Source organism: Cupressus sempervirens, chromosome 4, assembly GCF_028749045.1.
Source record: "Cupressus sempervirens isolate cs-2001-9-10 chromosome 4, ASM2874904v1, whole genome shotgun sequence".
NCBI lineage: Eukaryota > Viridiplantae > Streptophyta > Pinopsida > Cupressales > Cupressaceae > Cupressus > Cupressus sempervirens.
The window spans coordinates 650,058,228-650,074,981 of record NC_143121.1 but is presented as its reverse complement, the minus strand read 5'-3'; the positions used below and the strand labels follow the sequence as shown (position 1 = coordinate 650,074,981).

Genomic DNA, 16,754 nt, shown 5'->3' with positions numbered 1-16,754 from the left:
AAACCATCCAGCCCAAGAATTGACCATTTGACCCTTGACTCAATATTTAGTTTAATCCAATTAAGGATCATTGTATGCTCTGCAAATTCTAAAATAATGGGCACCAACAGCGGTAACATAACTTTGGTGTCTCTGGGTTATTTTTTTAATAACTAGTTTATACACAACTGCCACAACCTTTTGTGAATTGTATCTAGGATGTTGGCTGAAAACAAATGAAATCAACTAGAGAACTATAAATTGATGATGATTAGAAGAGATGAATATTAAAAACATATTTCATGGAATCTTTCTTCATTGAAAATATTCAAAGGATTTGACAGAGCTGAAATATAAAATGGCACCAAGAGTCATACCATGTGCAACATGTTAAAATACATACATTACATGTGCAAGCAAGGATGAGAACAAATTGAACTCAGCAAATGCTTAATGCATGAATATAACTTTGTAGTGTATCTCATCTTCTTGCTCATCAATACATTACATTTAAGCAAATACTCCATGTGAAGAGCTCTGTATAGCAAACAAAAGTTGACAGAGACTGCAATATGACGCAGCAGTGTGGAAACAATATGTATCCCCCTACTTTTCCTTGAACCATTAGAATCAGAGATATTCATCAGTCAATGCTAATTTTAAATTATTTGGGCTATTTGCACCCACTGTGATACTCCAAATCTGTTGACTCATAAGTCAAGCCAATGCACTTCATTATCATATCAAAGTTGTAGAATTTCTACACCCAAAAAAAGTTATACTGCCTGAAAATATCAGCTCAACCTGGTAGCTATGTTTTCAGACTGTTTCCAAAATGGTGGCATCTATGGCTTGTTTACAATTGACACATTTGAATGGGGATTTTGCCAAAATCTATTCATCGGCCTAGTTGTGAATTTTCCATATGTGAAGACCATAACCAAGGCGAACTAGAACCAACTCCAATAACATATATATTATACTTGTCATGCGGACTTTAGAGCCAGGTATCTCTGTCCAGTTTACAGATATTTCTATGATAGGAATGTTTATACATTTACATAGATATACTAATTCCACATCAAAGCACCACCTGCAAAAAGAAAATTCAAAATGAGACAGTTACAGAATGTGATCCTTAAAGGCATACTAATTCAACAGTAACATCAATTTTGAAACTAATTTCAAATAGTTAGGAGTATCCAAAGTGATACTATTCCTTTTGAATAAGATAGAAGTATGGAGCCCTACACTGTCTCTAAAGTCTAGAACTACACCATCTTCATAAGTTTTAATAAGATGTATTTGATATATAAACTACAAGATCAAAAGCTTGATCCAGATGAAAACAGAACTAGTTATTGATAGTAGTTAATCCACATGAAGAGCAAGAAAAATTACAAAATGACTGGAGTGATGTCTGACAAAAGTTAAAGATGCCCAGTAAAATCCTCCCTTCATTTTACCAAGAATCTAACTGATATGACAAGTCTAGGCAGGCCATTTGTGTCAAGGAGGCATTCTAAAACAAATTTTGCGTATTATAGATTTTTTGGTGATGCTTTTAGCCAACAGCATAACAAGCCTTTCAATGGACAAATTGTGTAGTGTCCCATTTTGGAGTAATCCTAAATCTTGCCCTAGAATCAAAAGTATAACTAAAATAAGAAATTAATATAGATAGAATTATAGCTTTACAAGTGAAACATCTTTACCAACATTATCCTGCTTTAGATTCTACAATCACATTAGACAATATTTAACTTATAATTCATTAGATTATTCATTTTTATTAGGGCTAGGATTCACAACAAATATAAATACACATACATATATGTCCATAATCATCTTAACCCACTCAACTAAAACATGCAACTTGTTGATCTTAGACATTAAGTGTTAAGAAAATAACCTGTCTATGGGTACAGAATCGTGCCTCACTCTTCTTGTTTAATATTCTCTAAAGAATGGCATTCTATATTATTTATAGTCTCTATAAAGGTGCCACCGATCAGGTTGAGATTTGTTTAGTTTGACATTTAACTAATTTTAGTTAAGTCTTGCTACCATTTCAAGTCACTGACTTAGAGACACTTAATTAATGGATGCATGTCAAGGGTTATGTCCCTTAAGGGACATACCCTCTAATGAGGATCTTTAGACGGGTCATGTATGCAGTTTGTAGGACACACAGCACATCTACAGTCTGGACTACAAGCATATATAACCTCACAGGTTCTTTGCAACGATTTCACACTCCAGTTTGAGATTATCCCAGAATTACAGTCATATCATTATTCTGCATATTCAGACCTGTACATCAGTATTTGGATCAGGGTTATCTTTGAGTTTCACCTAACTTTGATCTTAATCTCAGAATTTTGTTATCAGAATCTGCAGAAAAGTACATGGTATCAGAGCCTAGTTATCAGATCTAGGGCTCTGCAGATTTTCTATTATCAGTCCTGATTATATCCAGTAAGTTATCTTTCATTTCCAATGGCATATACAATCAGACCTGAGGATAGATTCGATGGAAAGGAACATTTTGAAGCATGGAAATTTAGAATCTTGATGATTCTTGAAAAAAATAATGTTAGACAGTTTGTTGATGGAGCATCCAAACAGCCACCTGTTGAACCTCACAAATCCATATGGACCAATGGAAACAGGAAAGCCATTCAAATCATCTTGGATGGAGTTAAGAATGACATAGTACCTATGCTTACAAAACACCAGACTGCCTACGATATGACGAATGCATTATGAAATGCATTTGAAGTAAATAATGCAACGAGGGTCCTTGCACTAAAGAGACAACTAAATCACATCCAAATAAAGAAAGGAGAATCAATAAACTCTTATTTTCTAAGAGTCGCTGGTATTAGAGATGAATTGTCCAACATAGGAACCATCATAAATGATACCGAATTAACGCTCATGGCCTTAGATGGACTGCTAGAATCATGGAAAACATTTGCACAAGGAATAAGTGCTAGAGATCAGCTTCCGGATTTTAATAGACTTAAGAATGATTGTCTTTAAGAAAAATTAAGAAAACTAAAGAAAGGAGGAAAACCTAAAGTGGAAGATGAAGAACTTCACGTTCTTAATGCCAACTCTTATAAAGGCAAGAAAAAGCATTTCAAGAAAAATAAAGGAAATCAAAAGAATGGCAAGCCCAAGAAAGACCTATCAAAAATAAAATGTGAAAAATGTGAAAAATTTGGACACTATAGATCTAATTGTCCAGAAAACTCCAAGCAACAAGCAAATTGCATAAATGTTGTTAGAGAAGAAGAAACTTATGATCCAGTGAATCATGTATTGTATTCCTCCTTATCAAATGAAATCTCAAAAAAGGCATGGGTGATAGATAGTGGATCCTCTAGGCATATAATAGGATACAAGGAAACTCTAGATTTCTTGACCGAGAAAGTTAATGGTGAAGTTACTATTGTTGATAACTCAACACATTTAGTTAAAGGAATTGGTAGCTGCACTTTGAAGCTAAAGACAAGAAATGCTCTTCTTCTTAAGGATGTACTATATGTACCAGGGATAAAAAGGAACCTAATATCAATCACAGCGTTAGAAGATGATGGACACAATGTTGCATTCGTGGATGGCAAAGTATTAACTTGGGCTAAGAACTCTTCCATCAAGAAAGCTAAAGTAATTGGTCAAAGAAAGGGATATTTGTATGAACTGAACATAGAACCCATTCAAGCCCTTGTTCACAAAGCAGAGGATTCAAATGAAATATGGCACAGAAGATTAGGGCATCTAAACTTTAAAACCCTATCTACTATGGAAAAGATGGTTACCGGCTTACCAAAATTAAACCAAGATCATCCTAAGTGTGCCCTAGGTAAAAGTACTAGAAGTCCTTTTCATGATAGTACTAGAAAAACAAATAATGTACTAGAATTAATTCATTCAGATTTATGTGGACCCATGTCCGTTCCCTCCCTTGGAGGATTCTAGTATTATGTCTTGTTCATAGATGACTTCTCTAGGAAAACATGGATTTACTTTTTTAAATGCAAAGAATTAGAAGAAATCTTGCAAAGATTTAAGGAATTCAAAGCATTAACTGAAAAATTTTCAGGACATAAAATTAAAACTTTTAGAACAAATAATGGAGGAGAATATACCTCAGATTTTTTTTTAAAATTTTGTAAAGAATCAGGGATCAAGAGGGAGTATAGTGTTCCTTATAACCCTAAACAAAACAGGGGACCTGAAAGGAAAAACAAGAGAATTATAGAAGCTACTAGGACTATGACTTTTACTGCTGTATACATCCAAAACAAAAGCCCTCACTCCTATCTTAAAGATAAAACCCCTGAAGAAGTATTTACTAAAATAAAACCTAATGTAAGTCATCTCAGGATCTTTGGATGTCCTGTATACATTCATGTGCCAAAGGAAAAGAGAAACAAATTAGAACCATCTGGAAGAAAAGGTATCTTTGTACCAACCAATCCTTCTGATGCTATTAAACATCCAGCCTGTAAAGAAGCTATGACAGAAGAATATCAATCAATTATGAAAAATGATGTTTGGGAAATAGTTCTTAGGCCAAAAGGAAAATCCATTGTGTCTTCAAAATGGATATTCAAAATAAAGCATGTTGCTAATGGAAGTATTGAGAAATATAAAGCCAAATTTGTAGCCAGAGGCTTTTCTCAAAAAGAAGGAATTGATTATGAAGAAACTTTTGCTCCTCTCGCTAGATATACCACCGTTAGAGTTGTCTTAGCAATTGCCGCATCTAAGGGATGGAAGGTACATCAGATGGATGTAGAGATAGCATTTCTCAATGGAAAGATTTCACAAGAAGTCTATATAGAGCAACCAAAAAGATTTGAAACTCATGATCCAAATGCCTTTGTTTGCAGACTCAAGAAAGCTCTTTATGGGCTTAAACAGGCTCCCAGGGCCTGCTATGAAAGGATTGATAAATACCTCACTGGCTTAGGATTCTCTAAGAATGAAGCTGCTCCGAACTTGTATTATAAAAGAGATAAAGATGGTATGGTAATCTTGATATTGTATGTTGATGATTTATTAATCACAAGTGATGATCATCTTATAGATCAATGCAAGAAAGATCTTATCAAAGAATTTGAGATGAAAGAATTGGGTCTTCTCCATTACTTCCTAGGATTGGAAGTGCAATAGAATGCTGACAGTATCATACTGAATCAAAGGAAGTACACTTCAGATATCTTGAAGAAATTCGGAATGTGGAACTGCAAATTCATGTCTTCTCCAATGCAAACCAATTTGCATAAACTTAAAGAAGCAGCTGCAAAATCGCCTCAAATAGATTCTACTCTCTATAGGCAGATAATTGGGTCTCTGATGTACCTAGTAAATACAAGACCGAATATTTGCTATGCAGTTCATGCCTTAAGTCAGTTTATGTGTGAACCTAAGGAGATTCACCTTGTTGTTGTTAAACACATTATGAGATACCTTCAAGGTACTCTTAACTATGGACTCAAATATGAGAGAGTTGCTTTAGAATTGCATGGATTCACCGATTCAGATTGGGGTGGAAGTGTTAAAGATAGGAAAAGCACTTCAGGCTGTTTCAGTTTAGGATCAGCTATGATTTCATGGATATGCAGAAAGCAGTCTTCAGTAGCTCAGAACTCTACAAAAGCTGAATACATTGCAGCAGCAATGGCCTCTCGAGAAGCAGTATGGCTAAGGAAGTTACTTGTGGGATTATTTGGACAAGCCATGAATCCTACGATCATTCATTGTGATAATCAAAGTTTCATCAAGCTCTCAATGAAACCAGTTTTCCATGATAGATCCAAGCATATTGAAATTCTTTACCATTATGTAAGAGATATGGTAGACAGGAATTCTGTTAAATTGGCATACATTTGTACTGCAGATCAAACAGCAGATATACTCACCAAACCTCTATCTAGAGTAAAGATAGAACATTTCAGGAAGAGACTCGGTAATGTTGAGTTGTAATTCATTTTTTATTATTTGATTATTAATAAAATGACTAATTTTATTTTGTTAGGCTATTGACTATTATGGGCTCCACCATGTGTAATCATTATTTAGAGGTGACGATCTCTGGAATAATGATTACTTATGTAAAAGGCATTATGGGAGGTGACAATCTCTTAGATAATGTCCTAACAGTAGATTTTACTATAAGATCCAGATGAATTTTAGATTGTCTTGTAGCACTGACATGTTCATGGGTCACATATTGGATAAAGAAAAAATTCTAGAAATTCTTCAAGTTTATCCTGTATTCTGGTAGATCTTAAATTGTGATATTGCTATCAGGATTTAATTGTGTGATTTTTGAGTCAAACTCATTGTCCCATGTTTCATGAGTACTGATTCAACATGAATCCATCTCTCATGAGAATAAATGGAACACTTAGCACTCATTGGATCTACGTGATGCTCGCAAGGGTGAAGCACTGGGACTTCCTGGGAGGTCACCCATCCCAGTACTACTCCAACTTGAGCGCGCTTAACTACGAAGTTTTCTCAATGGTTAAATCCAAAGCTTGCAACCCCATTTGCAAAACCTTCACCAAGTGTTGTGCCTTATGAACCATTCATTAGAAAGCCCCTTAAGCTCATCAATTAATAAGTAGGAGATAATTTCCACAGCTAGTCAAATTGTGATATTGCTATCAGGGTTTAACTGTGTGCTTTTTGAATCAAACTCATTGACCCATGTTTCATAAGTAGTGATTCAACATGAATCCATCTCTCATGAGAATAAATGGAACACTTAGCACTCATATGATCTAGGTGATGCTCATAGGGGTGAAGCACCGAGACTTCCCGGAAGGTCACCCATCGCAATACTACTCTAGCCTAAGCGCACTTAACTACGGAATTTTCTCCATGGTTAAACCCAAAGCTTGCAACCCAAAGATCTTAAATTATCTAGTTGTGATTTAGAAATACCAGTTTCTATGAGTCACAATGTGTGTCTTATCACTAGTAGCAGTGATTTGTCATATCACAGGTTTAGTAATATGACTTTGTATCATGTGTTTTATGATACTATGTATTAAGAAGAGATAGACAGATATAGAGTATTAATTCTTGTCTAACATCTGTATTGATGTTGCTCGATATAATATCTCTCTGTAGGATTATCAGGTTAAGAGGGAGTGTTAAGAAAGTAACCTGAATAACCTACAGGTCTATGGGTACAGAATCGTGCCTCACTCTTCTTGTTTAATATTCTCTAAAGAATGGCATTCTCTATTATTTATAGTCTCTATAAAGGTGCCGGCAATCAGGTTGAGATTTGTTTAGTTTGACATTTAACTAATTTTAGCTAAGTCTTGCTACCATTTCAAGTCACCGACTTAGAGACACTTAATTAATGGATGCATGTCAAGGTTATGTCCCTTAAGGAACATACCCTCTAATGAAGATATTTAGACAGGTCATGTATGCAGTTTGTAGGACACACAGCACATCTACAGTCTGGACTACAAGCATATATAACCTCACAGGTTCCTTGCAACGATTTCACACTCCAGTTTGAGATTATCCCAGAATTACAGTCATATCATTATTCTGCATATTCAGACCTGTACATCAGTATTTGGATCAGGGTTATCTTTAATTTTCACCTAACTTTGATCTTAATCTCAGAATTTTGTTATCAGAATCCGCAGAAAAGTACATTAAGCACCAAGGGTTCCATTTCCCCAAATCAACCATAGTAGGGTTTGGAGAGGAAAGTCATAAATGATGCTTGGTTTCTGTCTAGCCCAATTAAGCTGAAATGAGCACAGCATCTAGCCAAGACAACTCCCTCCTAGGCCCACAAGTGGCAGGAATATACACCTTGATGATGTCATCCCATGGGGTGGCCTACTTGATTCAAAGGAATCCAGGTCATTGAGGAAGACTGTTGATGGCACACTTGATAAGTTGCTAAAAAGTTTTTGAGGATGGTATTGACTATGAGGAGTCATTTGCTCCCATTGCCAAAATGAGTACCATAGTCTTGTCCTCGCCCTTTCAGCTCAATTTGTTTGGCGCATCTATCAGATAGGTTGAATGATGACTGCACACAGTTCCTCAATGATGATATGCAAATAGTTAGTGGGATCACTTATTTACTATTTATTTATGCTTTGACAATGGATTCTGAATGCATATTAAATATTACCGATGAATTGTGATTCCTAAAAAGTTGAAATCAAATATTATATGTTAAAGTTCTATTTGTATATATGCATGCTTTATCCATGCTTTCTTATGAACATTTCAAATTTCCCTATATATTTTATATTTTCCTATATTTATATAGCCAACCCCTTTTTCGTCCCATAGCAATCCCCAAAATTGGCAGGAAAACAGCGTCCAGGAACACGTCCCCACCACGGAAACTTGGGGTGACTTTGGTACAAATAGAAGTTTGTTGAGGGTCATTTTATCATCAATTCATTGAAAAATTTACCTGCGATTGAGAACAGAGTTATAAGCTGAGATTGGATAGTTGAGAGCAGAGAACAGAGATAATTGGAGCAGACTTAATGCAGATGTTTCTGAAAATTTGAGAGCGATCCTTCAAGACCATATTGCACACCTAAGATCAAAGTTCCAAGGCCAATTTTTTAAGAAATTGTGAGCAGTGTTGAAGGTGATCTCGAGCAGATTCAAAAAATTATTATTACTTTGCATTTGAAAGTCGGTGCCTTATTTTTTGTGAGATCGGTGCCACTCAGTCAAAGAGATTGGTATCTCTTGCAGGGTTGGTGCACAGCAGAGGGGATTGTTGTCTGCTGTAAGTTGGTGTCTATGAAACTTGTAAAAAGATATGTATACATGAGCAATATTTTGCTATGGTTTTCTCTCACAATAGTTTCCGTGTAAAATCATGTGTTCTTCATTGCTAGATCTTACTTGAGATCATTGCTCTGTAATTCTTGAAGTTAAAATATGTGAAAATTGTTGTGTAATGATTCAAATGATTGTTACAAAAATGTATGTCATATAAATTAAATTATACTACTTAACATGTATGCATGGACATGAAATCAAAATAAATAGATAGTAAAAAAATAACTTTAATTTTTAGTGCATAGCACAGGAAAGTTCTAGTCTCTCATCATGACAAATAATCAGCTATTTTGCATATAAAGAATAATGATTTTAAATCACAAAGTGACAATGCAATTAATGTCACGATTGCAATCAATTATAGTGGAACCAATAAAGGGAAACTCTTTCCTTACAGCTGAAATTGTTCAAAAATGGAAATGAGAAGTTGTCTTAACAATGCATAATTAAATAGCGTTTTATAGATGCACATAATAATGTGAAACTAAAAAAAGTTGTCTACATAAAGATAATGTCTAAAAATAGACTATTTTAAGACAGTTATAAAAGAAAGCCTAAATGACTATCAACTAAGATTCTAGAACAACTAGCTAAACATAAAAAGAACCTAGGAGACAAAATATTTGAATATCCTCCCTTAATGGCCATTCTATAAACTACACCAAGTTGCCCCCTGAACTTGACAGACTTTTCTGGATGTTTGTAGTATTGTCCTCGTGCATATAAATTGCAACGTCATGGATTCATCTTCGACAAGCTTGCAGGTGCAATGACAATGAAGATCTACAAGCTTTGTTAGTTCATTGAAGACTAGATTCTTGGCTAACTTCAGAACTCCCTGGTTATCACAGAACAAGGGAGTAGGTCCTGCTCGAGGCATATGCAAGCTAGCAAGCATCTAAGTCAAACTACCTCACAAGCTCCCTTAACTATTCCTTTACATTCAACTTCAACAGAGGAGGGTGATGCTACCTTCTACTTCTTACTGGTCTATGTGACTGCACCTGGTCCCAAACTGAAAATATACCGAAAGGTACACTTCTGATCATCAACAAAACCTCCCCGATTTGAGTCTGTATAACCAATGATCTAAGGATCTTGACTTCTGTCTGTCCAAAGAACCATGATAACAGGTCTACCATTATGGTTACCTTCTTTCTGCTCATTATCAAGATTTCCAGCACTCTGGGACAACAATCGAATGAAATTTGTCATGATAACAGGTCTACCGTTTATAAGATCGTCGCCTTACAATGGTTACCTTCTATTTATATATGTCAATGAAAAATCGTCACCTTTCATTACATACCATAACAGCATCATGTAGTAACTTACATGATATCCACCATAAACCACCATAGCTGCTACTAGAGGATGGAACAAGGATTTTCACCTCAGACTTCTCTCTTATAGAGGAGAGCACATTACAAGGAATTTCACTTAGAACTTCTCCTCATAGAGAAGATATCATCCACAAAGGATTGCATCTCAACATTTCTCCTAAACAATGATCCTGGGAAGTCAGGTCCTGTAGTTACTTTGTCAGAAACTCTCTCTGAATCTTATATCAATCTTTAGATTTTCTAGTGATAAGTCAATACTTGCTCATGATGCACTCAAGAGTAGGCCCAACAAAATCATGCAGTCACACAAATGTATTTCTAGACTCCCTCTGAGTATTAATCTTCTAAGTTCCTGCGTTGGCTTCGAAGACATGTCCTACTCCCTCTTAATGTAGAAGGATACTCATAATCTCAATCATTAAAGATATTCACTTCAAGATCCTCACTTTATCCCGATCATCAAATGACTAATGAATTCTTGTCTACACAATATTTGGTAGCTTGTGTAAAGTACCAACCTTCTTTTATTGCAAGAATTTCCTCAACCATAAAGGAAAAGATCAAGGCAATTTAACTACAAATAAGAGAGAGATTATAATAAGTAGAAAAAAATGTAATACTCAAGGATAATGAATACTTATTTGTACATCCATAATATGAAATGATTTAAAGAAGGTCCATTATATTAGAAATTTCCTTCTTTGATTATTTGAGAATGAAACATCTCCCCTCTGAATATTGTTCAAGTGGGAATGGAACATTGACTAATATTCCCCTCACAATGTAAAATTTCCACTCATTCTTATATTGTTGAATTATTTGTATCAAATATGACAACACCTTTCTAAGTTCCAACTTGCTCTTTTCATCCATTGACGGTCCAAACATCCATTTAGCTTAGCAGTAGAAGCCAACATGTCCTTCCATTTTCTCAGACTCGTCAAAAATACATCAATATCTTGATTGAGTATGATTGTGCCACCTATATGAATCTATAACTCATGCGTCGAGCAGACCTGAGGTAAATTTAAGAATCATGTTCCTCTTGACTGCTACAGTTTACTGATCACTGGAGAATCCATCATGGTTTACTCCCTCTGAATCAATATGATCGAGATTACCGAAGGTTGACTAAATCATATCATCTATCCACTCCCTTTCTTTCAAGGTTGCCTCTAATCAAATGTCAAGCTCCCTCTAAATCTCAATCTCCTGAACTCCTCATCCAAAGTTGTCTTTGAAGAAATGTCAAAGTCCCTCTAAATTTGATATAAATCTCCATTTTCCTACAATAACATTCTTGGACGAAAAGATCGAGGCAAATGCTCATATGGAAATACAAGAGAGATATTACAATGATAAAATACTCAAGGATAATAATTTCTCGTTTGTATATCAACAATCCTTTTATTTGATCTTTCATTCCATTAGACATTAATCTAAGAATGATCCCCATTATTTCAATATAATAAATATCTAATTTAAGTATATACATTAAACATATATACATATATTCCATTTTCTATAGAATCATAAATATACTTTAATTGATATTTTCAACATTATTATTTTTGTAAGGGATCAATATAATATTATCCTAGCTATAACTTAGGATGAATGTATTGTCCATATACCCTTATAACTTTCATGATTGATGTCATTATTCATAACAAATTGTTTTAGAAAACCTATTTTACTTTATATACACAGATTTTTCAGTTATACTATCTCGTATAATATAACTACAAAATAAGTATTAACAATGATGTAATTATCATTATATAAAATAACAATAATAATATAAAAGAAATACACTACCTCGACATTACCTTTCATACTCATGTGGGACCCGATGCTCTCTTAAGAATCGTCACAACCGAGAAAGGTGTCTCATATGACTCGACATTGGAAGTCATTGTACTCTATAGTTTGGCTTCTTTGTCACATTCTTGAAGTTTCAAAATATCAGCTATAATTTAGAATGGTCGATGCCCTACACATTTCCATAAATGTCAAAGGAGAAATTGTCACCGATTCTAGTCCATCGCAAAGAAAGAGTTCCAGCCCTTCAAAGAAAAAGGTGTATTTGCAATGGATAGATTCTCATTGAAGAGAATGTTGACCTACATGGTACTCAGCCTGCAACCATGAGATATAAGGGAGATTCCACGTCTATATCTCCTATGTCAGCCTTGGGCCACGTTGTTGACCACGTCCCCTCAAAATTGTGTGTTGACCACTTCACTTTGGTCGACATCAGGTCTGATGATCCCAATTTCCTCGTCATTATTGTCATGCTCCTCCCTCAAGACCGATGCTATTTATGCTTTGATATTATTCTATGACTTTATAAGAATATTACTTCTAAACTATTGTGGAGACAAATATTTATCTTCGAGCTGTAATATTTCTCCGCTAAAATTTTAACTTTTCAATAACAATATGGTGTTTTTTATTGCGTCAGATATCTACACTTCCCTTCGATAGGTGGCTTATCAATAACGTTGAAGTATTTGACTCCTATTTCAAACGTATGGCTATAATTTGTCCTTTTATTCATTGTCTACGTTGGTCTGTTTTATTCTCTTCATTACCTCGATTTCTATTTTTATTTTATGGGTATCTACTTCCTTCGATCACCTTATAAAAGGTCACATGTTTTAGTCCAAATGACGTGGACCTTCAATTTTCTTTTCTTTTCTTTTCTGCTACCTGGCATTAATTTTGACCTAGCTCTAGTATTGATGTCAAGCCTCCAATCTATGAGAATCAATTTTGCAAGAACTCACGAGCCTTAAACATTACCCACTCAAGTAGCATGTCAAAAGCAATCGAGGATGTGATTGGGATTTGAATTTCTATATGATTTGTACTAGTGACTGGTTTGTTCATTGTCTCCATTCAATAGTTAAGAAACTCCTTATATATTAAGCAGGGATTTCTTACATTTACAGTTGGCTCTGATACCATGTTAATTTCTAGGATCGCTGCAAATGTAATAACAATTGTCATTATATTGATTGTGTTCCAAATGCAAATGAAAGCTTATAAATACGAGAGACATGTCTCATGAAAAGACATGTCTCTACGGTTAAACATCACTAGTTAACATATTAATATAATAGTAATATAAATAACCATATATGTAACTCATCTTAAGCATATATGTAATATTAATATGTTAACCATATATGTAATATATTATTATATTATTATATAATAATGTATAATATATAATATATATTATATAGATAAGATATTTATAAAGATGATTTACCATCAACAAGGTATCTCATGTAAAAATCAATCCAACAGAAGCTACAACCTTAACATTTAGGATACAATTTTTTGTGAATCCAAGTTTGAATTTCTGGCCTTAGCAAAGGAAGCTTGATGTTTGAGTCTGTTAGGACATCTTGCTGCCGTGTGACCATAGTTATCGCATCTATAATATTGTATTTTAGAATGATCTTTATGTTTCTTGAATGGTTGTTTATCATTTTTGCCCTTTTTTCTTTACAAATTAGTGGTGAGAATCTGAATGTTTTCATTTGTGGATTCCATGCCAATTCCTCTAGATATTAGATTGCACTCTTCTTGAATGCAATCAGCTTTTAGTCGATCAAATTTGGGGAGCTTGGAATGAGCACTTATTCCTTGTCTAAAGTTTTCCCATGAAATAGAGAGTCCATTTAACGTTACCGTAGTTAACTCTTTACTATCATAGAGGTGACCAATTGTTGAGATTTGGTTTCTTAGTTCTGTTATCCTCATAAAGTATGAGGTGATGGTCTCTCCTTTATTCATTTTAATATTTGAGAGTTGATTTTTAAGAGTAAAAATCCTGTTAGCATTGTTGATTTCAAACATCAAAGCCTTACTTTGTGATGATTAGTAGATGATCTTTTACTACTAATAATGCCATTGTTGTCAGCCGACTAGATGGTCCCGGCAGTGTTTCTGTAGCCGACGGAATGACAATCGTCGATGTTTTGTATTTTGAGGCCGACGGGTAAATAGTTTGTAGCGGACATAATGTTTGTGGCCGACAGACACCTTCAGGAAGGTTCAGCGGATAGTATTTATATCTCGTCTGGGATCGTTGTAAAGGATCATCTTCTATTACTCATCTTATGAAGCATAATGTATGTCTGGCATATGCAAATATAATTCTGTTGTTCGTGTTCTATGGTCGGTATGCATTCATTTATTTTACCCGTACGGTAAACATTTGGCGTCGTTGCCTTATGAACCTGGAAGGTGGGAGGAATGAAGATTAATGCCAAATCAGCTTAACAAGGATCGAAATAAGGTCAAGGGAAAAGATGGAATCCGTACTACGCAAGAGAATTTAATTCTGGCACAGCAAGCTGAACGCCGACAAAGATTTCAGAAGATTGCCGACGAAAACCAAAGCGCCGAAGAATTGTTGGAGGAGACTCGACAGCAGGTGGAATTGGTGGAAGAAGCATGGGAGGACTTTTTGAATTTTTGTTCGCCGAGGGAAGAGAATCTAGACGAAAGAGCATTGACTCGCACGGCTCGGAGTGCCGACGGAGCAAGAGCGTGGAGTGAACTCTTCGTTGGAGATATACTTCTGCAAGGGACGACTTCAGAAAACCCTTCTTCACCAAGGTTCGCAGTTGTTGAGTCCACCGGTGTGAGAGATCAGACCACCAGTGTGGGACAGACCACCGATGTGGCAGTGCAGACCACCGGTGTGGGAGTGCAGTCCACCAGTGTCGCAGAACCGAGCAACGCTTGTTTACAGACACCAATCGTGATGGCGTTACCAAAAGAGAAATTGCCAAAGTTTGATGGCGATGGTACGGCCGATCCCATCCAACACTGTAAAACATGTGAAACAATCTGGAGGGCAAATGGCATAACTGATGAAGACGATTGGATGAGACAATTTCCGGCAACCCTACGGGGCGTGGCAATTGATTGGCTTACTAATACAGATCCGCAGAAGCTGGACAGTTGGAATAACATTAAAAAAGAGTTTCTAGCCGAATTTCAACTGTTGCGGGACGATAATGAAATTGTAGCAGAGATCTTCAATACCAAGCAAGGAAAGAACGAAACTGTTCGCATTTACGCCAAGAAATTAAAAGATCTGATAAACAAAATGGAGAATAAGCCAGCGGATGGACTTCAGAAAAGGTGGTTCGTGGAAGGTCTACGACCTAACTTGCAGAAGAAAATGAAAATTGTGGCGCCGTCATCATACACAGAAGCCTATAACAAAGCATTGAATCTTGAAAGTAAGCACAAGACAAAGAAAAAGAAGAAGACTAGTTCCTCTGATTCTGATGACGACGAGCCTTTCGGCGAAGATAGTAGTGACGATGAAGGCAGTAGCAAGTAGGTTCGCGCCCTACAGAAGGATATGATCCGCATGATGAAGGAATTTAAAAACATGCAAAAGGAGCCAAAAAACAGTGGGTTGTGGTGCATGGAGTGCAAGACCGACAGTCATACTAAAGGATCTTGTCCAAAAAATCAATTCTGCGACATTTGTCAAATCATGGGCCATTCAACAAAGGAGTGCCCCTTTAACATGAAAACCAGAGGATCTCCGCAGGTGCTTCTTACGCAGGAGGCTTCCCCGTCGGGTAGTAGAGGCAACACGAATACTGTTAGTGCTACATCCGGAGGATACAGGAATAATCGACGTAGACAAAACAATAGCAACAACAATAACAATAACAATACGAGCAAAAGTCGGATCCAGTATGATGCAAATGGACGGCCGATTATTCAGTGTCGCGCATGTAACTTGTGGGGGCATTTTGCGTGAGTGTCCAACGGCGAATACACCGCAACTATTGTGCCGATGGTGTGGACCCGGCGATCACGACGACTCAAAGTGTCCAAAATCCGAAGTGAACTTGATCACTGTCGGGGCAGATGAGGAAGAAGTTCTGGCAATTACGCGAAAACAAGCAAAAGAATACCCGGACCCTGCCAAAGAAAAGAGGAAATTTGCGGAAGCACGGGCAGAGGTTGGAAAAGTATCCCAAGCAGCAACACCTCCGGACATCGTCGGCACTTCACTGAGGAATTCCGCAGAACAAAACATAGTACGGCAAATTTTGCAAATGGAGGTGTGAGTAAAGGTAAATGATTTGCTTCTCACCATGCCTCAAATTTGATCTGCTCTTTCAAATATTGCAGGAGAATCAAGTCAAGGGAAGGAAAAGTCACCAGGAGAACCAAGTCGAGGGAAGGAAAAGGAGATTGTTGTAGGAGAAGATTAGATGTTGCTGGCGCTGACATCCGGACGGCACCCTGCAGTCGTCGAGATGGGGATCCTTGGACATGTTCTCATAGACACAATCGTTGACGAATGGTCCGGCATAAAGGAAGAAACTTGGAGGAAACTTGGACAGCCGACATTGTGACCTTCGAGATTTCAACTGCTGATAGCCGATCAACATGGCATTAAACCGCTAGGTATTCTCATGGCACAACCGGTAACCATTGGCACTTAGCCGTTCCTGATGGATTTCATGGTGATTCCGTTCAAGAGGAAAGGGTATGACGCCATCCTGGGCCGCGGGT

At 36.3% G+C, this 16,754-nt stretch overlaps 1 protein-coding gene across 1 annotated transcript in view; it reads right to left on the bottom strand.

Annotated features, from left to right (window-relative positions):
• Positions 1-266: 266 nt before the first annotated feature.
• The window catches only part of LOC149562919 (Nucleotide-diphospho-sugar transferases superfamily protein), an 85,895-nt gene continuing 69,407 nt past the window's right edge, over positions 267-16,754 (bottom strand). The window contains exon 11 of the mRNA XM_089826366.1: positions 267-1,072. Coding sequence (XP_089682492.1) covers positions 886-1,072 — 187 coding nt within the window. The 3' untranslated portion in view covers positions 267-885. The remainder of the gene's footprint in view (positions 1,073-16,754) is intronic.